The sequence below is a fragment of the Vipera berus genome (assembly GCF_964194415.1).
Source record: "Vipera berus genome assembly, chromosome: 2".
Lineage (NCBI taxonomy): Eukaryota > Metazoa > Chordata > Lepidosauria > Squamata > Viperidae > Vipera > Vipera berus.
This window is the reverse complement of record NC_138203.1, coordinates 42884660-42912071: the sequence shown is the minus strand read 5'-3', so window position 1 is coordinate 42912071 and position 27412 is coordinate 42884660. Positions and strand designations below refer to the sequence as shown.

The following is a 27412-nucleotide window of genomic DNA, read 5'->3' as shown; positions in this document are numbered from 1 at the left end:
AAATGTAGAACAGATGTGAATTCAAGAAGGTACAAGTTGAACTTGTTAAAATATTTGTAAAGAAAAATAGCTTCAGGATCTTCCAAAGTAAATCTCTTGAGCTCTAGAGACAGAAGAAAGGGGAACGTGTTTTGTTATTCTGATAGCATTCTTTCCGTACAAGAACTGATGATGAATCAAGATATGCTTCGATCTAGCAATCTAAATTGATGAATTATAACTATGAACAGAAAGAAGTTATGACTTGAGGCTGGATTACTGTTTTTTTAGTAATTCTTAAGCAGAGTGATAGTTTCATGGTCATCCTTATTTACTGAACAGAATACTGTTGCAGCAACACAGCTAGTTCAAATAAAATCCTATATATAGCTAGGATTACAACTGCGTATCTAGGCTGTGAAAAATGAGACAATTTGGAGTTGTCCAGATGTTTGCAACTCATATGATTGCTTAAAAAATCCTGACTTTATTATAAAATCATATGTGGCATGCATGAATGATATTTTTCCCTTCCGAAATAAACACTGACAAAATCTTAGTTATTTAAATAGGTTGTTGCATGTATGTTAGCCATATTTTAAGATTTATTAAGGACATTTTTCTTAAACTGTTACTTTCTTAACTTACAACCATTTATTCATCAACTGTTCAAATTACGATGACCCTGAACAAATGGTGTTTACAACCTGTCCTCAGAGCTCCAGCTGTCCCACTGGCATGCACTTATGACTGGTTGCAGTACTCTGTAATCATGTGATTGCTGTTTGTAAGCCTCTCCATTGGCTCCTTCAGAAAGTTACTGGGGTTGCTGGCAGAGAAGGTCAAAAATAATTTTCCCTTACCTGCATACCCATTCCCATTCCCAGTCCCTCTGCTGGTCATTTGTGCATCCTCCACATCTTTTGCCATGTCTCTCTTGGACTTTCCCTCACCCTCCCTAAGGCTTGCTTGCACACCCACGCACTCTTCCTGATCTTTGCTGATCTCCCTTGCGTACCCTCACAGATGCTTTCAAGCCTCACCATGCCTATCTTGCATTCTCATGACACCCTTGTGCCCTCCTTCATGTGTCAGTAGCCACTAACCTACCTGATAGCCTGCTTGGGACTATTCCGGTCCTAATTTCCATTGTAAGTTGAGGATCACCTGTACTTTATTGAGGAAGGCAGAATGACTTGAATCAAAGGATTACTGTAAGATGGAGTTTTATCATAATTGATAAAAAGTATGGTTGCACTTTTTAAAAAATGTTTTTATCCCATCTTTATTATCTATAACTCAAGGCAGCCAACATATCTATTCTATATCCTTCTTCCTTCTATTTTCCCACAACAATAAGCCTGTGAGATGAGTTGAGCTGAGAGAGAGCGACTGGCCCAAAGTCACCCAGCTGATTTTTCATGCCTAAGGTGGTACTAAAACTCACAATCTACTAATCTCTACCTTGTAACCTTAACCAATATACCAAAATTTATATATTTATAACCAAATTGACTATATAATCCATATAAAAACAACGGTGATGAATGTAACTACAGGTGAAACTCAAAAAATTAGAATATCGTGTAAAAGTTCATTTATTTCAGTAATGCAACTTAAAAGGGGAAACTAATATATGAGATAGACTCATTACATGCAAAGCAAGATAGTTCAAGCCGTGATTTGTCATAATTGTGATGATTATGGCGTACAGCTCATGAAAACCCCAAATCCACAATCTCAGAAAATTAGAATATTACATGCAATCAATAAAACAAGGAGTGTACATAGAACAATATCGGACCTCTGAAAAGTATAAGCATGCATATGTACTCAGTACTTGGTTTGGGCCCCTTTTGCAGCAATTACTGCCTCAATGCGGCGTGCCATGGAAGCTATCAGCCTGTGGCACTGCTGAGGTGTTATGGAAGACCAGGATGCTTCAATAGCAGCCTTCAGCTCTTCTGCATTGTTCGGTCTCATGTCTCTCATATTTCTCTTGGCAATGCCCCATAGATTCTCTATGGGGTTCAGGTCAGGCGAGTTTGCTGGCCAATCAAGCACAGTAATCCCACGGTCATTGAACCAGGTTTTGGTGCTTTTGGCAGTGTGGGCAGGTGCCAAGTCCTGCTAGAAAATGAAGTCAGCATCCCCATAAAGCTCGTCTGCAGAAGGAAGCATGAAGTGCTCCAAAATCTCCTGGTAGACAGCTGCGTTGACCCTGGACTTAATAAAGCACAGTGGACCAACACCAGCAGATGACATCGCTCCCCAAATCAACACAGACTGTGGAAACTTCACACTGGACTTGAAGCATCTTGCAGTGTGTGCCTCTCCATTCTTCCTCCAGACTCTGGGTCCTTGGTTTCCAAATGAGATGCAAAAGTTGCTCTCATCAGAAAAGAGGACTTTGGACCACTGAGCAACAGACTAGGTCTGTTTTTCTTTAGCCCAGGTAAGACGCTTCTGACGTTGTTTGTTGTTCAGGAGCGGCTTGACAAGAGGAATACGACATTTGAAGCCCATGTCCAGGATCCATCTCTGTGTGGTGGCTCTTGATGCACTGACTCCAGCCTCAGTCCACTCCTTGTGAAAGTCCCCAACACTTTTGAATGGCCTTTTCCTGACAATCCTCTCCAGGCTGCGGTCATCCCTGCTGCTTGTGCACCTTTTTCTTCCACACTTTTCCCTTCCACATATCTTTCTATTAATGTGCTTTGATACAGCACTTTGGGAACATCCAACTTCTTTTGCAATTACCTTTTGAGGCTTTCCCTCCTTATGGAGGGTGTCAATGATGGTTTTCTGCACAACTGTCAGGTCAGCAGTCTTCCCCATGATTGTGATTCCTACTGAACTAGACTGAGAGACCATTTAAAGGCTCAGGAACCCTTTGCAGGTGTTATGGCTTAATTAGCTGATTAGTGTGGGACACTTTGAGCCTAGAATATTGCACCTTTTCACAATATTCTAATTTTCTGAGATTCTGGATTTGGGGTTTTCATGAGCTGTACGCCATAATCATCACAATTATGACAAATCACGGCTTGAACTATCTTGCTTTGCATGTAATGAGTCTATCTCATATATTAGTTTCCCCTTTTAAGTTGCATTACTGAAATAAATGAACTTTTGCACAATATTCTAATTTTTCGAGTTTCACCTGTAGTCCTTTTTTGTAACCGGGTCCTTAAAGCATTTATAACAGATTGTTTCTCAACCAATATTGTTAACAGAACTTAACTGCCATCTAGGTAACTCCTTTACTTAGAACAACCAAGACTGTTTTTAATGAGATATTAAGGAGTAGTCAGGATTATAAAGACATTGGTATAGAACATAATTTCTCATATTCCTTCATTTAAAATGTACTTAATATATTTTGTAAGGTTGCAAACATTTTTAAAATGATTCCGAAGTACTTAGGACCTGATGTAAGGACACCCTTAGCTTCTCTCTATTACTTTTTCAAGTATGCAAGCCTGAAAAATGATGCCACTGCTTTAATAGTCACATTGAAGACACACTATTGTAATTATTAGATTTGATAGAACAGCATCGCCTGTTTTTCAGGCTTATGTATTCATTTGTACTTGGAGAATACTGTTGTTCAAAGCAGAGAAAAATGAAAGATTTCTTAATGTGTTCAATTTAAAAATATGCTATTTAAGTGTTTTACTGGGGACAACTGTAATCAATTTACCAATAATTGTTGATTGATCCTCTTTCTCATAATCTTTAGGACAGTGAAAAGAAAGGATTTATGAATAAACTCTATGCCATTCAGGAAGTGTGTATCAGCGGTCAGAATGTCCTTGATGAGGTAGCTTCTCTTGGAGAAAGGACTAAGAAGTAAGTAATGGATCCTTAGCTGTTCTCAGCTTATGTTCATATATGTGTATTCCCATTTCAGTTACAAAATGTTACATATTTTGAACAGAGGACAAAAATGTTACTACAAAAATCACATCATTCTTATTTAGTCATTAAAGGTCTATTAATTTAGTCATTAAAGAACAGAAACAGAAGAAAGCATACATTAAAGCAGAGGGACGTAATTCCTTCTTTTATTAATAGCCTATCTTGATAACCAAATATGAGAAAAAGCCTAGGATAGATAATCTTAGAGGGAACTGTTTAAACGTCATCTTTTCCATTTTTTATTCTTTTATTTATTATTAAATTTGTAAGTTACCTGACTCCCAAAGACTCTGAGATTCAAATACAAACATTAAAACAGAATACAATCAGAAACCAAAATAAGGAATAAAGATGACAAAAATTGGACTTGGAACAGAAAAAAAATCTAAGGGATCTTAATTCACTGTCCTAAAGGCCCGGGAGAAGAGCTGGGTCTTCAGGCCCCTTTGAAATACCATACAGTAGGATCCATCCAGATCTAGAGGAGACGCTCATTCCAGAGGGCTGGCACTATTACAGAGAAGGTACTATAGATGATATTATTTAATTAAAAGTACCTGGGTTGCACCAACACTGCCGGATTAATCAACCATACAATACTATGGGAAGGATTTGTGTACTTCCCTTTAAAGCCAAGACACACAGTATCAGGGAGGAGATTTGGAGAAAATTTTAGAAAAAATTGTATAAAGTTCAGTTTCTACAAAGGGTAAATATGTACTTTCATAGAGTGTAGAGCAATTTTTAGGTCCAAAATTGCTTTTTAGAGTTTGGGTCCAAAGCACCAACACATGGCATATTTTATACTCATGTATATTCAAAAACATATTGGTTCTTTCACTGAAAATTAATCTTGTTCCATTTAAAGATCTTTATTCTACCTGCTGCTGCTTGGTTTTTTTATTTTATTTTTTCTGTGATGCTATTGTATTTCTGATTTGTTAATTTTTCATTCAGTATATTCAACTGGACTATTCCATTCTTAAGCTGGCTGGCCATTGTTGCCCTCTGTGTGTTCACAGTCATCCTGTATTTCATTCCACTGAGATACATTGTCCTTGTCTGGGGTAAGTAAAGTCTTTCCCCCTCCAGAATTCTCTGTAGAACATAGAACAAATAGCTTTAAATTTACGAGATGTATTTTCTCTAATGAATATCTGATAGTGGATGGAGAATGTCCTCTCTAAATTCACAATGATGCTCTGAATGTATCAGATGGACGTTTATACCAATAAAATTGAATAAGATTGCCGTTCCTCTTCTTCCTCATACACATTTTCTTAATATGTACTTTTTATAAATACAAACGTTGAGCCAGTATTTTTTAAAAAATGGGTATATTGGCACATTGGCATTCATGTTTTTGAATATATTGAGTCTGTATTAGCAGTTATCATTTTGGCATTCAAAAGCCCAATTTGGCACTGCTCATCTATGGCTTTTTGCCAAGTAAAATTATTTTATTGATAGAGATTATGTTAAAACCAGGAGTTCCTGTTTTCAAGGAAAAGAATATGAAGCACTAATCAAGAATGGATATACTAATTAAGAATGCCTATGCAATTAATTTTACAATGACATTAAAACACCAGTACTGATCTATGTGAACTGTTGCTTTGTTCAGGCATCAACAAATTTACAAAGAAACTCCGAAGTCCATATGCAATTGATAACAACGAACTACTTGATTTTCTTTCCAGAGTCCCTTCAGATGTGCAAGTGGTCTGTATATATCTTTGATGTTAAACTTGAAGATATATTATTTTTGGGGGGATTAATTTTCTACTTAAATTGTGAAAAAATAGTGAGTAAATATAAGTTCTATTACACAGCTTCAGAGATATAATTTGACGAGAGCAGAAAACACCACTGTAAAAAAACAAATCATTTCACTCTGTCCACTGAAATATGAAGCAGGTCATGTGAGGATGCTGTGATGGCAACCCTTTGCACTTTAAAAGGTCCTCATTTAATGGAAGCATTTACATTAGCTGAAAACTGCCGCATTATTGCTCAAGAATACTATGCTAAGACTATGCTGAGTCCTCAGGGAATAGGGCGGTATATAAATATAACTAACTAACTAACTAACTAAATAAATAAATAAATAAATAAATAAATATTTCTACTGACACCTATTTGTTCCTAGATTGTACAGTTATAATTGTAGCTACCTTTGTAATAGAGCTCTGAATTGTCCTAACTTTGAAAATGTTATTTTAAAAAATTTCTGGCTTTTAAAAAAGTTGTTATTGGGCTTCTAAAAAGTTATTCCTTATGAAAGTGGGGTAGGAGAAGGCTTTACTGAAATGTTTACTGTCGTGGTTTCTTTTCCAACATACTCATTGTGTTATCGTTATTTTTGTTTTCCTTCTTCCCCTTGACCTAGTAATTTGCCATCGTTTGCATTTTAGGAACGGTGCCCGTGTTGCATTTCGTCTGGACAATATTGCTTCCTTCCCTAAATATTTCTAGCCCCATTGTGTAGTTGTCTTTTTTAGAAAAAATCTTTGCTTTACTAAGTTGAAATTGATGTCTGAACTCTTATGTTTAAACAGGTGCAATATCAAGCACTGAAACAAGACCCTTCTCACAGTCCAAGTAAGAGGAAGAAAAATAACCTTGGTTAGTCAATTCCATGTGCTGGGCAGATCAGCATCTGAACAAGGCGTCATACCACCTGAGCAGGATTTCTTCTCTTTCTAATTTTTTGTTTATTTTCTTTTGGGTTGTGATTTTTAAAAAAAAAAATTGGTAATCTTAATGAGAAATGTGTAAATATTGTACAGAGAGATTTAGCAGGGAAAATATTCTTTCCGTTGTACAGAACTACAGTGAAAGTTTGAAATTTAGTTTATGCTCCTGCTTTGTAGATGAGAAAAGCCATCAATAGCATGAATATAGAATGTTATGTGATAAGCACATACAAAGGGATATAGATGTGCTAAATGTAATTTAATTCATGCTAATTAATATTAAGAAACCAAATAACTGATCTTTTTGTCCCAAAAAGGATGTTCACTTTAAAGTTCCATGTTATACATATTACTAGAGAAGCAGAGAAAAGCAAATTCATTTATTTTATCCACCACTATCCTTGCCTGCTGCAAATAACCAGACCTTATAAGTTAATCAGGGCTTGCTGGAAGTAAGTTACATGCAACATGCAAATGTCTTAATGGATCTCCAAAGATTTAAAGAATTTCTTGATACTTTTATCATTCCACTACAAAGTTTTGAAAAAAATATTCCTGTATCTAAAATTACTGCCAGATTTATAACTGATTCCATATCTAACTTTTATAAAAAAAATTAATCTTGATTTGTATTTGTTAGCCTCATGAACAACTTGCATATATTTCATAAACAAAATAAGTTTTAAGCACATTGGTTCAGATGTAAAAAACAAAGTAAAGATTACTTTGTGACCTCAGGGGGGAAAAGTTTCTATGCTTTTCATTTAGAATATTTTTCTTGAAATTTCCCCAGACTCTATTGCCTATTTATACAATCTGCTAGAAAGAATACTAAACTGCAGAGAAAGCTACGGTAACCCTGAACATGTTTTCTTGAGTAGCCAGGTAGTTTTGATATGCATATGTATAAAGAAATTTTCTGGTTGCTTATTATTGATGGGCAATATTTAATTAATGGAAACAAAAACTTTTACTGATGTGAATATTGGGAAAGAGAATATAACTCTAGAGCATTACGCTAATTTAAACACTTGTTGCAAAGTATGTGAAAGGTTTTTCCCTGTGATGTCCTCCTTTATTATTACCTTGTGGTCATACATTTCCTGCACAAAATACTTATTTATGCCATTAAATATGATGATAAAAAGTTTGGCTGTTCCATGTGAACTACATAAGAATAAGCATGCATCTCTATCTCGTCTGTGCGTCCTTTTTTTTTTGCATAGGAATGTCAGGGAACATATCCTGAGTGTTATTTTTCAGTTCTGGGCTCTAGCAACAGCTTAACTTTAGATAATTTTTTGCCTGAAAACAATTACAAGTGGTACTGGACTGCCTCCTAAATCTTCCCTCCTGGTTAAGGAAGGATAAAGCTGTCAGTTTCACAATCTCCCATACTGCATTTTAATTCTCAAATTCCCTGTTACCTATATGAAGAAATGTGTGAACAGAGATAACCAAACTAAACAAAATCTTAATTTTCACTTCTGTGCATCCAAGCCTTTTGCCAAGCAATTCAAGCTTCCTTTTCAACCTAGTAAATGTCTTGTGTTCTTCTGCACTTCCTGCTTGAAAACACTCTAGCTCCCTTTTTTTCCACTTGAAGGAAATTCACCCAGTGAATACCATAAAACTTGCTATTTGAAAAGTTCTTAATATTGAAAAAAAGTAATTATGAACTAAGGCGTGACCAAGCCTCATGTCTATGTATCCATATAGGCTACATTAAGACTGTGAACTTAATTGGAATCTTTCAACTCCAAACCACTCACTCACCATCCAGCCACAAAAACCTCAGCCTTTAGTCTTTTTACGAGGAGCAGTTGTCCAGAATACATCTGGGTGATCTCACAATCTCTCTTTTCTCTGAAGAGATTTTGCCAGCTAGGTCTGCTTTCTGGTCAGTGATGTCCGTCATAATGCTGTTTCCACACCTTCAGGGCCATCTAGGTCTTCATTGGAAATCTTCCCACATAAACAAGATATTTTTTCCCCAAGGCAATCAATCCCTAACCTGTTCTTTCAAGTCTCCCAAGGAAATACACTTATCACCATTGTAACTGAGTCCATCAACCTTGCTGCTGGTCACCTTCTTCTCTTTCTTTCTGTCTTTCCCAGTATTATAGCTTTTTTGGAGAGCTGTGTCTTTGCATAATACACAGAGATAATTTTCTGATTTTATGATGTAAAACTTTAGTTCAAACCTGATTTGGGGATCTGGAAAACATCAATTGTAGAAAAAAACTGGGAATAGGTCTGGCCAGCTTAGGGACAAATCCAAAGTGAACTTCTCAATTCCAAAGCTCTTGTCTCTCATTGATTAGCATGGAAAAATTCACATCCATCCGTGACTTTTAAAAACTTTTAAGGAGAGCACAATGACATATTAATTAATAGAGAACAGGTGGTCCTTGTTTAACAACTATTTGTTCAGTGACTTTGAACTTACAAGGTGTTGAATGATGGGTAGTTGCAATTGAACCTTGTATATAGGACTGGTGCAGCATCCCCTCAGGCATATTATTGCTGGTTGCAACTTTCTTTGCTGGCTTTCTAAAAGCAGTCAATGGAATAACCAGCAGAAACTTACAGATGGTGACCATGTGCCATCTTTACTTAATGACCCATATGATTTAGTTAACAATGGCAACTGGAAGTGCCATTTCTCTAGTTAATTGGTATGGTCATGTGACTTTGTGCTTTATGATTACATTGCTTATTGTTGCTAAGTGAGGAGTAGTTGTATCTGATAACATGGAGTCTTCAAAAACTAGAGGTGGGTGGTTGGGATTTGATTTGAAAAGTATTCTTCAAAATTAAAGAATAACTATTTGTTTATTGGTCTTTTTTCCTTGCATAAAGCCTGAACTATTATAGTTGCAAGAGTTTTTATGCCAAGGAGCTTTTACAGTTGTAAGGTGATGAATATGCCTTCCTCAGTTCTGGGGAGAGGGAACTTATCTAGGGAATAAAAATAGGGTCATTGTAGAGGTTGCCTATGTAAGAAACCAGCCACAACTACATGATCAATTTTAATGTAGCTGGAAATAGAAGAAAAGCTTAACAATGGATTATGCAACAAATGGCAAAGGAGTAACTTTGATACATAAATTAGGAACTTATTTCAGAAGAACAGGATGAAGGAATTATTCCAAGCCTGATTGATCCTCTTAGCATGTCCACATCTACTTTTAATTAGCCATTCAGTTTTAATTGTAGGTAAAAGAAGAAGTCCTAACTTCCTTAATGAACATATGTAATAAGACAATTTTTAGGCTATATTCTACAGTAGACTTTTCTGAGCAAGTAAAAAAATAGAAAAGAATTGTAATCTTTCAGCCCTGACAGAAAGTTTAACTTGATTTTGAGGAAGAAAATGTAACACATTGAGTCTGTTCACATAACAGCAGGAGATGATTCACATTTTGCAGAGGGTGGAAAATGTTTGCATGCAATTTAAAATTAATAACATTAGATGAGACAGTTCTCATGGTTATATTTATATATCATTTACATCTATTCAATATAATTTTAGAAGACATAGCATAGCCTGTTCTAGAAAGAGTAAGAACTTTGTTAATAATTGGAACTTGTTGAAAGAAAATCACCTAGAAATTTTTCAAATACTTATTTTCTAGATTTTGTTTTAGATTGGTACCCATGCTGTCAAAAGCATTTTTACAAATTTATCAAGGCAAAAAAACCCACTGAAATTAATATAATGCTGAGTCTGAATTCTCTTCAAATATGTCCATAGCAGAACTTTCAGAAGTGGACTCAGGACTGGTAATACTCAGTTACTGACTGTAACTATAACTAGAACTCTATCACTAAGTGATGTGTCATAAAGCAAAAAAATATCATGCCAAGTTATGATGGCAGTTCTGATTGCAGTTGTTAAGCAAAGCCCATGTAGTCCTTCTGTGTGATACCACATGACCATGACTTACCACTTCTTGCCAGCTTCCCCATTGACTTTGCTTGTTGAAAGCCTGGAATTAAGGTCACAAATGGTGACCAAGTGACTGAGACTCAATGACCATCATAATTGCGACCTGGTTACTAAATGGCCAAATCATTGTACTGTGAATCCTAGGATGCTGTGATGGGCATAACTTCAAGGACCAGTTACAAGTCTCTCTATTCAGTGCTGTCACATTAAATTGACACATCACATTTTTCTACAACCATTTAACATATAATACAGGAATTTGAGGACATTTTAGATAATTCAAAAAGATATAATAATAATAATAATAATAATAATAATAATAATAATAATAATAATAATAATAATAATAATAATAATAATAATAAAGTTGGAAGGAACCTTGGAGGTCATCTAGTCCAACACCCTGCTCAGGCATGAAACCCTATACCATTTTAGGCAAATGGCTGTCCAATCTCCTCTTAAAAACTTCCAGTGTTGGAGCATTCACCGCTTCTGGAGGCAGGTTGTTCCACTGGTTAATTGTTCTAACTGTCAGGAAGTTTCTCCTTAGTTCTTGGTTGCTTCTCTCCTTGACTAGTTTCCATCCGTTGCTTCTTGTCCTGCTTTCAGGTGCTTTGGAGAATACCTTGACTCCCTCTTCTTTGTGGCAGCCCCTGAGATATTGGAAAACTGCTATCATGTCACCCCTCACCCTTCTCTTCATTAAACTACACATACCCAATTCCAGCAACCGTTCCCTATATATTTTAGCCTCCAGTCCCCCAATCATCTTTGTTGCTCTTCTTTGTACCCTTTCTAGAGTCTCAACATCTTTTTTACATCATGGTGACCAAAACTGGATGCAGTATTCCAGGTGTGGCCTTACCAAGGCATTGTAAAGTGGTATTAGTACTTCACGTGATCTTGATTCTATCCCTCTGTTAATGCAGCCTAGCTCTGTGTTGGCTTTTTTGGCAGCTGCAGTACACTGCTGGCTCATATTGAAGTGATTGTCTACTAGGACCCTGAGATCCCTCTCACAGTTACTACTATTGAGCAAGGTACCACCTATACTATACCTGTGCATTTGATTTTTCCTGCCTAAATGTAGAACCTTACTTTTTTCACCATTGAATTTCATTTTGTTAGATAGCACCCAGTATTTGAGTCTGTCCAGATCCTCCTGTATTTTAAGCCTATCTTTTGGAGTATTTGGCTATTCCTGCCAGCTTGGTGTCATTTGCAAATTTGATGAGTTCCCCATCTATCTACTCATCCAAATCGTTGATGAAGATGTTGAAGAGCACTGGGCCCAGAACAGAGCCCTGGGGCACCCCACTACACACTTCCTTCCATGTTAGATGCGGTTCCATTGAGGACCACACGCTGAGTACGGCCTGTCAGCCAGCTACAAATCCATCTGGTGGTGATGCTATCTAACCCACATTTTTCTATCTTATCAAGTAGTAGGTTGTGATCTACTTTATCAAATGCCTTACTGAAGTCCAAGTAAATTTTATCTACAGCATTCTTCTGGTCCACTAATTTTGTCACTTGGTCAAAGAATGCAATAAGATTTGTCTGGCATGATCTGTTTTTGACAAACCCATGTTGACTTTTAGTGATGACTTTGTTTGCATCAAGGTGTTCGCTGATTTGTTGTTTATCTTTTCCAGAATCTTCCCAGGTATTGAGGTCAGGCTGATAGGTCTATAGTTTCCTGGATCTATTTTCCCCCTTTTTTGAAGATGGAAACTACATCAGCTCTCTTCCAGTCTTCTGGTAGTTCCCCAGTGCTCCAGGATCTTTGAAAAATATAGTTCAGTGGTTCTGAGATCACGTCTGCCAGTTCCTTGAGAACTTTGGGGTGTAATCCATCTGGTCCTGGTGATTTGAACTCGTCTAGGCTGGACAGGTGCTCACTTACTATTTTCTTGCCTAACATAACTTGCATTTCTATTCTGTTTTTTATAGCACTGGTTTTGGTAGGTTGAACTGTTTTTTCCCTTTGTGTAAAGACAGATGCAAAAAACGAGTTAAATAGTATTTATAAAAAGTTAATAAATATTGGACTTTGGATCTGTTTTCAGCAGAGTTGACAACTGTGGTGAAATGAGAAGCCAGCAAACAGATTAAAGTGTCAAATTTCCTCTCTGGATAAAAGGGAGGAGCTGAGATTGCCCATAAAAATTCCATACAGTCTGCCAGTGGAAAGACTGTAAAACAGTGGTCTCCAGCAGGATTTAGAGCTCTGAGAGCTGAGGGAAAGTCAGTTTTGCCCAAGCTGCAGTTCAGAACCTTCAAACAGTACTGGATTTCCCCACTTCATTTCTTAATTACTTTGGGAACTTGCTCAAAAACCTTCAGAATGACAAATTTCATTCTACTGGGCAATTCTTCAATATTCAGTGAAAGAAGTTTCATGTAAGTTTAAGAACTTTAAAAATATTTGAAATAAACAGCAAAAGGGAGAATATAATGTTGATTTTGAAAAGTTATACGTGGACTAAGGGGCCCTAGAGATTGGAAATAAGATTTTGAAATTATAAGAATCATTCCTATGGGTTGTTTAAAATCCTGTTAAAAATGCATGGAGATTTCTCTAAGAAATCATCCTGTTGAAAAATATTGGGTTTATGAAAAAACATGAGAATATTTTGAAGGCTGGACACTAGAAGAAACCAGAAATTAATTATAATTAAAAGAGAAAAGACCCACTAATACAAAATAAAGTATTTTAATTTTGGCAAAATTTAAGAATATTTGGGAACAAATTTCTATAGTCTGCTATCATTGTATTAGATACCGGTAATCATATCCACAGTTATAAGTGTTTATTGTTTTAAAAACATACTTATTTTTCTATTGCATTTTTATTTATTTTTAAGAACATGTATTTTTCTGATAATGTATATATTTTTTAACTTTTCAAAATCAACATTATAATCTCCCTTTTGCTGTTTATTTCAGAATATTTTTTGAAGTTCTTACAGTATAGTCATATTACCATGATTTGGTTTGGTTTGGCTTTTTCTTTTTTGATAATTTAAAAAAAATTGTCTGCTACTATAAAATGGGTTTAAAAGAGGAGATAGAAGAGGATGCAACTGAGATCAGATTGTTTTGGATTTCAATTTAAAAATGACATGTTACAAGAGGAAAAAGATTATACACTGAATTTACTAATAAAACTGACATGTTTTAATAACTAATAGGACACAATAATAAGTTACTTGGACAACTTTCATCTCTTAAACTTATAAAAGAGATGTGTTATATTTATAAATCACTTCTGAGAAAGGGCAAAATGAAATAAACTGTTGGGACAGTTTAAAGAGGATAAACATCAAGATTTTTAAAAGCAAAAAGGAATATTAAGTTGGCCTATTTGATTAAGGTAAATAAATTTGATTAAGGTTTTCTAGTAGTTCTTAATACATAGGTCTTTCTCAGCAAAGTCTGACAGAGCTTTAAAGATTTGTTTATAGGTAAAATATGGGAATAAAGGATTTTTAATTTCATTTTTAGAGAAACTGTTTAGAATATGATTAATTCAACTATTGGGAAAATAGCATGTTTGTAACTAGTGGAAAGTTCATTTGAGTAGTATTAGCAAACCATCATAAGCCTTTTTTGAACTGGGATTCACTTTCTATTGATTTGCTATGCATTTAAATTCTATGTGACTGCAAATTATATAATCTATGATTCTTCTCTAACTTTCCTGATTACAGTATTAATACACAATGTTCATTTATATTTTAGCAACTAGTCTGTAAAGGCCAGTTTGGAGTAGTGTTTAAGGCTCCAGGTTACAAACCAGGAGACCATGAATTCTAGTCCTGCTTAGGCATGAAGTCAGCTGGGTGATTTTGGTCCAATCACTTTCTCAGTCTTAGGAAGAAGGCAGGGGGCAAACCAGTCCTGAAAAATAGTGCATGGACTTGGCAGGCAGGCACCAAGTATCAACACTCACTCAAAGGTATTCATCTCCATTTTTTAAAAACCCACTATTTTTGTACTGTTCTACTGACTTGTAGACTGTTAGTTTCTTATTGTGGAAGAAGCTGTCTAGGTAACGTAAGAACACAATTAGCTGAACAACTATACTTCATTTTTATTTAGTTAATAAATTTATATCCCACCCTTCTGTTTATTCCAACACTCAAGGGGCTTACATTTTTGTACCATAAAATGTATAAAATGAAACAAAATTATTTAAAAGCTTGGCAAAGGGTTTGTGTCTGTTTGTTCCCCATCTTCATGAATGTTGGGAGAGTGGGAGCTAAATGCACTTTCTTAAAGAGAAAAAGCACTGAAATAGATCAAGATAACTACTGCTAAATCTAACTAGCTCAGAAAGGTTACAGTTGGTACACTAATATAACTGTGTAATTACAAAAATATGCCATCTACAAATGCAATGACAAGGCAAAATTACTTCCAAATGGCAAATCTGCTCTTTCTGCAGGAATTAACCACATCCAAATCAAGTTTCATCTTCGTCCAATCCCATTCTTTACCAACAGGATTTTCACCTTTATTTTAGCTTGTCCTCCTTCATCTGGCGTTATTGAGATTAGTGGTATTCAAGGGTACTGAGGTTTGGATGGATGGATGAAAAATAGATGATAGATGACAGATTATAGCAACATGAGTCCATTATGCCCAGCATCATTTTAGGGTACATCCCAACAGGAAAGATAAATGGCAAAACAAAACCATTCCTCCAATGCTTAACTCTGCCAGAGGGACCAGATAAAGGGCTGATGGTATTAAAAACATCCAAGTGTAATCTCCCAGCATGACCTAATAGGTCTCAGATAAAACCCCAATTTATGATCGCAGAAAATCTGTTTCACCCAGATGGAACTGGAGCTGGAAAACACCATTTTTAAAATCACCTTATCCAAGAACAGAATATTTAACTGACCTATAATTGAAATAATGTTCTGGATCAAGGAAAAGCTTTTTCAGTAAAGGTCTTATGTAGGACATAACACTCTTCACAGGAAGATATTGATCATCACCCAACTTCACCTGACTGATTTAATCAGTCAGAAAGGGCAAGGATTGAGCAAAGTCCTTGTATCTGTCTTCATCTTTCTGAGTTCCAAGATGAAGAATATTCATATGACCCTGCCAAATGGTTGCCAAGGTTACCTTCCTGTGACCTACCCTAATACTGGAATCCAAATTGAGGGGAATGCAATAGATTTTGCAAATAACAATGAAACAGCTCATTCTTCTGGCTTCCCTCACCCCACATCACATTGGAGGATTTCTGCCTAGTACAGAAAAATATCACTGCCCCATTTTTGTGCAGGTGCAATGGAAAGAGCTCATGGATCAGCCAGGGCTCTAATGATAGGACAGATTTATCTACTTATTTATAAAATAAATGTTGAGGCCCACATGACTCCACAATGTCACTGTGGTTTAGAAATTTAAAAAGGCAAGAAACATGCTCCATAATACATCTAACCTAAAAGGGCCTGACAACCTCCAAAGACTGGAGAAGAGCCAAGTTTCTAAGGCTCAATGAAAGATAGGAGGCATTTCAAAATTATGGGGGAAAATTATTCTAGACAGCAGGGGCTCCAGCAGAGAAGGCATTAGATGACATTCCATTAGATGACATTGTTTAATTGGACTTGGAGCATGCCATATGTGACCATACAGGGCAGATAGAAACCAAAGGAGACAAGTGATCCTTCAGATAATCAAGCCCTATGCCATATAAGGCTTTATAGGTAACAAACCAGTACTTTGAATTGCACCTAGAAACGTATTGATCATCGTTGAAATGATCAAAGAAGAGGCATTTCATGAGCATTAACAAAACCTGATCATGACAGCTCACACCACTGCTTCCATGTAGATCTTAACCAGGATGGGGTAAATCCTGAAACAAGCCCCCTTTCTGAGATTATTCTTTGACCTCTGATATGCTCCCTCTCCCTCTAGTCTGCACAGTTGGTCTAGAAAAATATACTGATCAATGATACAGAAGGTCCTTGAGAGAGCAGAGGACCATCGAATACCAGCATTATCAACCAGCACAAAAAATTTCATCTCAGCTTTATGCCCTTGCTTTGAAATAAAGCTGGAAAAAAGTTGAATAAATTCAGGCATAAAACTGTCTGGAGATGGGTTTGTTTTTTTAAAAAAAAGTACACACCAACTTCATTGCAAAATCTGAATCCCATTAAGTTTTGAGGAGGATTTTCATGGGTAGGCAACTTTGTCTGATAAATTAATCTTGACAGGAAGGTGAGATTCCTTTGTACCTTGAGACCTGTGTAGAGGCTAGAAGGAACAAGAAGAATGTGTTAAGACCCAGCAAGACTGTTTTCTTTGAAGGGTGAAGCAGGAGTTTTGTTACTAGAAAAAAGTATGTGAGAACAATCTTTCTGTGGGGATCATAACGCTGAAAGTTCTTCTTTGTCCCTTTGAAGAAAGGGAAGAGAGGTAGACTTATTGGAAAAAATATCCATGCTCTGGTATTTCATAGCAGCAGAGATGGAATCTTACTTTCCTGTACCATCCTTTTTCAAAGGAAAGACACTTCTTTCATTCAATATACTTGACTCATTTGAACATTTGAACACAAAATATTTATCGCTTAGTAACACTTGGCAGCAATTAAAGTTGCAGAAATGCAAATATTCAAGGCAATACATTTAAAAATGAAGTACAAATGTTTAAAAGGGTTTGGGACATTTATTTTTCTAAAAAGTATATGCAAGATATTACATAAAAATGACTTGTTATATTTCAGTATTAACAATATAAAGGAATATATACATCATCACAAAAAAACATTCAAACTTACAGACTGGCATTCTGAAAACCTATCAGTGTAGCAATCAAACCATCATTGTATAACAATAATTTGAAAATTAACTGAATTAATGCAAGGCAGTTGTTTTAACCCACTTGTGCATTGTAAAATTCACACAAATGTAACTGCCATTTGTTTGATATGTGAAGGAACCACATTGGGCCTCAGACTAACATTTTATCAACCCATTCAAAGAATTAGAAATTTGCAAGAAACTAGTTATTCATAGTGGTACTTATTAAAAAGCAAGAATCATACTGAGTTGTCTAATCCTGACATATTCTAAAGCTAGCATAAACTGCAGTTCCGGAACTAAGGAATAACTGAGAACTATATAGTTAGGGTAAAAGTAGAAATATCTTCAACTACTCCACAAAAGGGAGGAGACCTTAGTGGATGATCATAATAGTTTGTATATTAGGGTTCTCTAATATGGCTTTCAACTAAGCCAGTCTTCAACCTTTCATACATATGTTGGGACAAAACACAACTTTTCATGTGTTTCACTTATCCAAGCAAAAATTGCCACATTGTTAGTTATGTATTTTAGGCAAGTCACACTAACTTTGAGGTTTGTTAGCTAAATGTGAACCAGACATCTGAACTGTAATTATAATTTGCTGTAACATTGTGAAAAAAGCTTGTTTTTGTTCTCCTGGGTCATTTTTAATGTCCTCAATAGTTTGCTGAAGATATTCTGGGAGTTTCTGAAAAGTTTCAAGCTCTCTAAAATAAAGATCTATTAACCAATGATTAGAAGAGTTCATATTAAGTTTATAACAGTCATCTGTCGCCAGGAATGGATCTGAGCAACCAAGATTTTTAAAGGTAATAGGAAAAGGTTTAAATAAGTCATATACAGAACAAAGATTTAACAACATCTTGCAAAATAAGATTATCCATAATTCTTTGCGTTGATTATAGAAATTACTTCGTACTTGAGCATGAAATTCCTCAACTGTCTGTTCTGGCTTCACAATATTCAAAAGATGTTGCTTAGTTGCTGGACATTTTATGTAATCAAGTGGTAACTTTCCTTTAGAATCTATTTGTTGCAGCAATATTGATCCTGCAGGAGACAAAACATCAGTCAGAAAATATGCACACATATGTAGACAGAAAGTGCCTAAGAAATAGCTGGACTCTCTATGAATCTTAATCTGGGCAACACAACAAAATCAGATTTTAAAAAACTAGATAAATAGCATAATTTAAACCAAGATTAGATGATGTTTTACAGTGTGATTTTAGCCTATTGAAACTAAAATCTTAACTATATTATAGCTATTAAAAAGTCTGTTACTGCAAGATTTATATCTTTTTTTGGAGGAGATGCTTCACTGTACTCCCTAGAACCTCATAATCATATACAAAGTTTTTTTTTTCAAAATTGAGGGCTCCTGTTGTTTTAAGTGGCACACAATTTATTCCTTAAAACTCTCTAATAATGCAAATAAAACTTGTCAGCAACCAGGCTTGATATGGACTCCAGCTAGTGATCCAACTCTCCCCTCAAAAAAACTTTTATTTCTTGTACATAGTTGTATGTATAAAAATAGGCTACAATTCTAAGCATATTTTCAATTGTTTGCAAAAATGTAAGCATCCTGATAGAATTGTAGTCAATGATCTGAAACATGCCTCCAATTCAAACATGTAAAAATTACAAGAAAGAAAAATATTGGTTTTGGAATGGGCTTCACAGTCCTCTAGAGCTGACCATTATTGAAAGTAATCTCAAATATGTAGGTAGACCCAAGAATATTTCTGCTATCGAAGTGTTCTGCATAGAAGAGTAGGAAAAAATTGAACAAAAATCCTAATTTTACTTCCATGCACTCAAGCCTTTAACCAAACAATTCAAGCTTCCTGTTTCAACCTTACATTTTTGAAATGATGCTACCCATTCCTGCACTTTCCCCAACTCTACTTTTCATTTTGTGTTTAGAAAGTTACATGACTACTCCAAACATACTACTCAGCTGTAGATTCACATAAAGGCCCAAACAGCATTCTGAAGGCCCAGGAACGACTGAGTTGCCTGTCCCAATTGTGGTTAGTAAACAAGGACTACCTGTAAGCCATATTAGTTCAATGAAATGTCTTCTGACTAGACATATGGAATGCAATAGGGATACAATGGGGCATACACATCCAAAACTACTGTTACTTGGTTTTCATAAGCTTATATTACAACAGTGCATCCCCGGAGCAATGGTGATGTCACTGGCTGACATCACCATGAAGCACTTTGGTGTTTCCGACACAGAAGTATAGGATATTACAATATAATCCAGTATATTTCCTTGCTGAGTTTGAAATAAAGCTTCCAGAAATCCCAACTAACAATAATCATGAAAGCTAAAATTCTAGGTAAATCCCACTAAGCTGGAGAAATCTGATTACACAGAAGGAAGTGAGGTTTGCTCTCATTTTATATACTAAGGCCTTGTCCTGTCGGTGTTGCTGGGAGTGATCTTGGTGGTTCTTAGTTAGTCTGTTGTCTACAGTTAGCTTATTTATCTATATTAGTGGTTCCTTGATTGGGGTATTGTTTAGTTCTTGATTGTTGCACTAATGTTTAATTTTAGTATTACTCTCTGCTATTCTAGGTGTTGATTCCTGGTGAGATGATGTTTTGGTCTTTTTATTTCCTTTTTGGCTTTTTGACTGTCTTTCTTGAATGGTATGTAGACGTTGTTAAACTTTACCAACTCCTACCAACACTAACAGGGCAAACAATAGCATATAAAATGGAGAAAACCCCACTCCTTTCTAGCATTGATGATGTTACCTAGTTTGGTAATAAAATGTCTGCAAGAAAACAACGAAGCTCAGAGAGCACCAAGGACCTCACAGTTGAACCCTAAACTAGAAATAGTCTCTTCTATCAGTGAATCTGATTACAGTATTCATTCTGGTTTTTAAATATACTTTGTCTATTTTTCATTAAACTTTCTGTATGTAGTTATGATCTATGTAAATATACTTCTGCAACATCTTTTGCAACAGAAATAACAGATTAAGATAAAAGTTTATTAATCAGGTTTTTGTAGACATCTCATAATCTGAGTTATCATATCAGATAATAACAGTCTCCATGACAAAATAATTCAGAATTGGGCTAGCAGATTGTGCTTTCCAGATTTTTATTTCAAATGTTTCAACCAGCTGCATAAATACTCATATAGTTTTGAGAGCACATTGTCGCTGCTATATTGGATTTAAAAAAAAAAAAAACAACTGACAAAATTCTTCCCTTTTATTCTAGAAAACAATCTGGTTTAGGCTGCAGCCTAACTATGCCATAAAAGGGATGTGTTTCTGTACTTCTGTTTCCTCTAGGATTCTCTTTATCCACCATGGCAACTCATGTCTGTATAGGCCAGAAATTTGGACAATGATGTAAACATCTGCGATGGCTTTCCATTATGTTCTTACTTTGTAGAAAGTCATGGAAATCACGCTAATATAAAAGCCTTTGATATGATAAAATCTCTATATTGTCAAGGAACATATGATTTTTTTTGCTTCCACATGTCTACACTGGGTAGCTTGCCTAGAAAGCATTTACCCTAATTCAGCAAGTGTGCAGAGTTTGTAAAAGTCCACATTAATCAATGATTAAAAGCGTGCATCCAGGACTTACTAGAAAGTAAAAGAGAGTGAGTGAAGTAGGGATCTTTTGTTTCTTCTTAACAATGATCGCTGTTCATATTTTGTTAGAATAGGGAAAAAATTTTTATTACTATGTAACCCACTGCCATATAGACATTATTCCATTTAGGAAAAACATCTCATCAAGTTAGATTTTGCAGGATTGCAAACCACAGGATAAGAAATATTTTTTTGGAAATTGGCAAATAACATGGGCGGTCATGAAGAATCTTGTTATCTACATTTAACTGGAATGCCCTTTTCTGCCTAAAAATTGTTATGCTAAAACTAATACGGAGGTAAGAAAAATGTCGTTGGATAATCCTGGCCAAATTATCATCTTTCAAAGTAACCTGTTTCATAGGATTGTTGTGAGAATTAAAAGATGTGCAGAATATGTGGCACTAACATAAACAGATTAATATTAGTATAACTGTGGTGAAAGTTTATAGATGAAATTAGCTGTAGTAAAGAGAAATGTCACAACTCTAAAAGATAGATGTTGCATTATAGTTACTTAAAAAAATAAAAGGCACACGGATGAAGAGTGAAAGTTTTGAACGGTTCTGAAGAATAAGAAATGTGAGTAATTCTACTCTGAATATGCAACACAGAGTTCTTGTCAAGCTCTTGTCAAAACCTCTGACAGGCCAAAGCCTGGCAACTGACAGCAAAGATAAGTCTGAGCACACAGCCTGTAAAGTTGCCAGAAGACCTTGATGAATGAAAGAGCAAGTAGATCTTCTCCCTTAGGACAAGGGGATCATCCAGTGGCCATCCTTCATTGACACACAGGAAAAATGCACATCTGTCAGTGGAATGCCACATTCAATTGAGGACTTGGACTTGCTGTAATATTGGGTCTTGCATCACTTAGACCGATTGAAGAGAAGCCAGGTATTGGCTGGGCCTGTCATCTGCATGGTGCAGTAGATAAATAAAACACCTGGGAGATTATGTTACTGTTCTGGAAAATATACACTGAGAGGGAAGAACAGGGATATATTGATTGGGAAAGAATGTCAAACAGAGATCAAGCAAACAGCCTTTAGGGGGCAGGAGACATCTGCAAATACAAAGGAACCTTCCAGGGCAAACAAAAAACAATTAATTTGTAATTTGGGGTAAGTTCAGCTAAAAAACTAAGTACGGCACTTTTTTTTTTACTCTACACAACTGAGTTATATAAATCTAGAAACAAGATAAAAAATGAAATCAGATTGACACATGGCATAATAAAGAATATTACAAACTATGCTATGCGCCTACAGATATAAAATGCTCATGCATATGTTTGTGTAAACTGTTATACAACGTAAGTAAGGCACAAAAGGTCGTATAACTGGCATCTACAGTAGTTTTTAGTGTTTTGTTATTAAAATAAGGGACCTTTTTCAGAAGAAAGAACAGATATTTAATGTAAATAAAAGCGCATTGTTACTAAGTGGCACAAAGCAATCAGCCTAAGCATACTGAAGTTCATTGTAATATAATGTAAAATCAAGTTTTGGGATAGTATGAAATGCAATCTATACTATTGTTTGTTAAGATAATCTTTAAAGCAAATCTGCAATTCAGCAAATATAAAAAAACAGCCACAAATAATTTAACTGACAAGATGAATGAGTATAAATATGGCAAGATACACATCAATATTTATGAAAACCTCCAGCTTTCAAAATGACATTCCAAACAGCCTCCAATTTTAATACTCTGCAATTTTTAGAGATTCAAATTTCTCTAAGCTTATTTAGCATAAATGCACTCACCGCCATGCTGAAGTAGAAGCTCAGCAATCGCTACATGTCCGTTTGACAGTGCATCATGCAAGGGAGTCACCCCATCCACTTGACTGAATAGGTTTACCTCTGGACAATGCTGCAAAATTTCATGGACGCACACTGTGCTACCATGGTTACAGGCTTCATGCAAAGGTGTCCAACCAGCATAATCTGAATTATAAATTATGAGGAGTTTGAGGAAACAGCAAAATCCATATTGGGATGTTCATAAAAATGAAATTCAAATTTCTAAAAAAATAACACATTTCTACACAAATAAACTTCAGTAAAAAATCACATATAATTTGGTACTTTAACTTGATTTGAAAAGAAAGATGTATGCCATTGCAATTTTGCAATAATCTAAAAATATGTTTTCCGTAAAGCAAATTTATATTACTAATATTATTAAAATTAAGATTTTTTTAGAAGTCAAAATGGTGCCGGTCTACTAGAATTTAAATAAAATTCTTATCCAGGAGATAAGGCTATTTACCGATTTGAATTTATAATTATAAAATGGCTAGGTAGGAGTAATTTTAAATAATTACTGTGCTTAATTAAAAACCCCAAGAATTATATGGAACAAATGACTGGTTCTACAACCTTTCGTTCCAAGCTACCACTCAAGTCTTGCTTTCAATGTATTTTTATGGGTAAGAAAATCATTGTGAAGAACGTTACAGAGACATACCTTTCATAATTATTTGGAAGGCTTATGATACCTATTCAATACAAAAAAAATTCTACCACTTACCTTTAACATTAATATCTATTCCTGGTACGGTCAGAAGACGAACCAATTTCTTCACATTGTTGCTTTTGCAAGCAATATGCAGAGCTGTCTCCCCTAGCATGCAAAATTCATAGAGTGTAAACAAAACAGAAAATCAAGGCAATAAGCAAAGCAAAAGGAATTAAGAGTGCTATTTGTCAGAACATTCATTCATAAAAAAGTTCCTCCTCTGCTCAGTGCAAATATATTTAAAGAACATTAAAAAAACCCACCAAGCTTGTCTTCAGTCACAGATCCAGCAAAGGTTGCACCACTAAAGGGTTAACCTAGGAATTATCTTCCCCCCCCCACCCCCACTAGTTGTAAAATGCTTCAGTCACATTATAAAAGCACCAAATGATCACAGAATACATGGACAAAAATGCTTGGATTTGAAGCCGTAAAAGTTTAGAATGCAGTTGCCCTCCCTTAATTATATTCACGAACCCACATTAAGTGCATGGCTTTTTTTGATACAGCGTTTGTAGCGTAATTCAAATGAATGTTTCTGTCCAAGCACGAGTGCCTCTACACACTCAACTATAATATGAAACTTCAAATCTGGTAACAGATGGTTTACTGTTTCTCAATAGGCTGTCTGGCTCGTGTACAGTACTGGAGTGAAAAGTGGGGGATGGGTGAAATGGAAGAGATTGAAACGAATGGAACAATCTTTATTTTTTCTTAAAAACCACCCCACACATGCAACCTCATTTAGAACTAGAAAAAAAAAAGATTAAACAACAAAATCTGCCACTGAAATATGAATTGCAAACTTCTAGGTAGTGGTGTAATTGCAGCAGGCTAGGTAAAAACAATTAATTTACAATATTTTGGTGAACTGACTATATCAGAATAAGAGCATATGAAAAACATGTTGCCCAACATAAATAATGGAACACTTTAAAAAAAAAACAACTTTTGTGCCATTGGATTGGGTCATTATTTACCTACATGTAGGAAAGGTAAAGTCAAGCCCTTGATTGGAAAGCACACTGCGCACGGCTGAATCTATTAAGCCACTTTACCAGACCTTGCTTTATATTCAGAACATTAGATTTATGCAAAGAATATTTGGTTGTTTGTTATAAGAAAGTACAATATCCTACCTTCAAATATTTCTGTATTAAATGATAATTATATGCCGATTTATATTACTGTATAATCTCATTAATCAAAGAAAAAGTTATAAACTTTAAGTAATTGTTTCTCCATTCTTGAAACATTGGCACAGGCTGAGAATATAAAAAAACATACCAATTTTTTTTAAAAAAAATCCCTTTATTTCAGGCAATATAAGAGGAAGACCTTGTTAATCGGATCGCTCTTACCTTTCCTAATAAATGTCAAGCTTAAATTCATCACAGTTTTGTCAGAGATCCTATCACAATTGTACCATAGTGCATTTCACTGAATTTGTGCTTTAAGTAGAACTTGGGCAAATTACAAACTGATTATTTAAACTTTCAATATTTATATTCCAATATAATGAACAGTAAAACTGCCTTGCATAGCTTGGGCTGAACGCCGAGAAAAACAAAATGCTCCATATGCTTAATAAAGATATGTAACACAGCATACCCTTCTGCCTTTGTTCACAAAATGTTTAGGAGTGGAGGAGAGCAAGAGAATTATACTTTCAAATCAGAAGATAATGCTGATCCTTTCCAAGCACAAATTGGGGTGGATTAGTGAAGACAGACAGTCAGGATCCAAATGGATTTATTTAAGGTATACTCTCAATTTTAAAACTTGGTGTGTTTGGCAGATCCAGGTAAGAGGGGGGAATCCTGCAAAAAAGGGTCTACATATGACTTTCCATACTTAAGTATCTGGCGGTGTGCAATATGTAAAGCAGGGAGGTGCTGGCTTATGTAATTATGATACTGCTTTACTGCAAATCTTTCATATTTTTAGCATGTTAGAAATGCACAATACCTTTAAGGTTAATCTTATGAACATTCATATGGTTAGCTGAAGAATGGCAATTTTCTTTGCCATGCAATATGGTAGGCTTGGTTTTTCTTTCGATATATTTTGGTAGTTGAGCAAAGTTATCCTTGGTTTGTACACTGCAAATAAACAAGCATTGAAAAGAGGGCATTACATGATATGCTCACATCAAGCAATACTACTGTGTGTTACAATAATAAAGTATTCACAATTCTGGCTGCTCGCAATTAAAACAGAAACAGCAACATTTAACACAGCAGCATGTATCTATCCCCACAATTCAATAAAATAAGAATAATCAGTATATAGAATATGTGTACATGGAAAGATACACACACCCTTGTACACACAAAAAAACAAACGTGCCCGTCACTGAAACAGCAAGCACAATAATTTGCAGACGTCATAGGTCACTTAGAGTTCAAGAAATGGGTCAGGTCAGAAGCTGTCCCTCAAAGCAGAATCCTAGTGGTGGTGTAGATGTTACTTACGGTACATCGGGCAGGACTTTGGTTTGGTTCTGCTTATCGCCACTTAGCATCAGTAATGCCCTCTGAGACTCAGAGCATGGCCATTGCCCTATTTTCTTTCTCTTTTCTTTCTGCATCTTCCCTTTCTCACACACTCCAGCTTGTAAAGTAGGTAGATAGCAAGAAACCTGTTGCAAGAGCGACATTTTAGTCTGAGCATGTTGAAAGATTATAATAGCACTACCAGTCTTTTCTTGCATTTAAAGCCCACATCTTTAAATAATAACTTTCAGGTGAACATGCTCTGAGTTTACACAACAGGTTTCATCATTATTAATGCCAAAGTAATTCCCATGAAACACATTTCTTCTGCTTTGATACACATTACTGGGAATTCAAAACGACTCAACCTGCTATAGCAGAAAAATACAAGGGAAAAAAGTAGCATGAGAAATTTACACAGTCCTCTCTTTCAATGATTGTGACAACATTGTACTGTATCTATATACCATAATGTAGCCTTCGATCTATTGCATTGTTCTTCAAACAGGACTGAATCTAGCCTTTTTACTGATTTTTTTCTACACTTTCTTCAAGAAGGTGAAAAAACGTGTGATTTAGCAAGACCCATCTTGAAAAATTAATAAACTTTTTTTTTATACCTTCAGTATGTTCTGTCCACAGGCCTTTTGATTCAATGGAGATTGATCTGATCAGGACTAAGAAAAAGGATGGTTTTTATTTCCATCTTTCGTTCTTTAACTCTGTCATGCTTCCCTCCCTTCAATTTGTCCCACAATACACAGGACTGGTAGGAAAATGGCAGAAAAAAACAAATTGAAAATGTCTACCGTGGCCTCATTTGAACCAGACCCTCCCCAAGCCTTCTATTGACAGGAAGGACACAATAGATGCAACTGATATATATATAAGCTGAAGAAAAGAAGGAAAGTGCTCGTCTACTGATACCTTCTCTGCTGGCATTTCTACCATGATGTTTATCTTACTGAAAGATGCCTAAACTAGGTGGGGAAAAAAAATCCTTTCACTCAAATATACAAAGTGATTATTTGCTCAGCTGGAGCAAAGAAATGCAACGTTACTTTCCTCTGCCTGCCCGTAGTCCAGGATTATTAGCTAAACTTCACTACGTCAATAATAACTGTTGGAAACTCTTTTTCATATATTCTAGTTTTAAGAACAATGGTAAGGAAGGTCACTATCTTTTGTCAAATTAAAAATTGTGAACTATTGTTCCACAAGTTCAGAGCAAAATATGAAATACTGTATGTCAGAAGTATGGGCATTTGCAGAAAAGGTGTAAGCAATGACAACACAAGCCATGCATCTGCATTGCATACTTCATTTTCTTATACATATGTAGCATATAACGACTGCACATAAA

At 35.5% G+C, this 27412-nt stretch overlaps 2 protein-coding genes across 2 annotated transcripts in view; one reads left to right on the top strand and one right to left on the bottom strand.

The window, feature by feature from the left end:
• MCTP1 (multiple C2 and transmembrane domain containing 1) overlaps nt 1-6530 on the top strand; it is a gene marked incomplete at both ends in the record, with an annotated part of 161973 nt that extends 155443 nt beyond the window's left edge. The window contains 4 exons of the mRNA XM_081318857.1: nt 3722-3831; nt 4858-4967; nt 5525-5622; nt 6459-6530. Coding sequence (XP_081174983.1) covers nt 3722-3831; nt 4858-4967; nt 5525-5622; nt 6459-6530 — 390 coding nt within the window. The remainder of the gene's footprint in view (nt 1-3721; nt 3832-4857; nt 4968-5524; nt 5623-6458) is intronic.
• A 10603-nt stretch (nt 6531-17133) lies between these two features.
• SLF1 (SMC5-SMC6 complex localization factor 1) overlaps nt 17134-27412 on the bottom strand; it is a 39316-nt gene continuing 29037 nt past the window's right edge. The window contains exons 14-18 of the mRNA XM_081321759.1: nt 26029-26195; nt 25523-25656; nt 23567-23659; nt 22798-22980; nt 17134-18440 (exon numbers count right to left, since the gene is read on the bottom strand). Of these exons, the coding sequence (XP_081177885.1) occupies nt 17932-18440; nt 22798-22980; nt 23567-23659; nt 25523-25656; nt 26029-26195 (1086 nt within the window). The 3' untranslated portion in view covers nt 17134-17931. The remainder of the gene's footprint in view (nt 18441-22797; nt 22981-23566; nt 23660-25522; nt 25657-26028; nt 26196-27412) is intronic.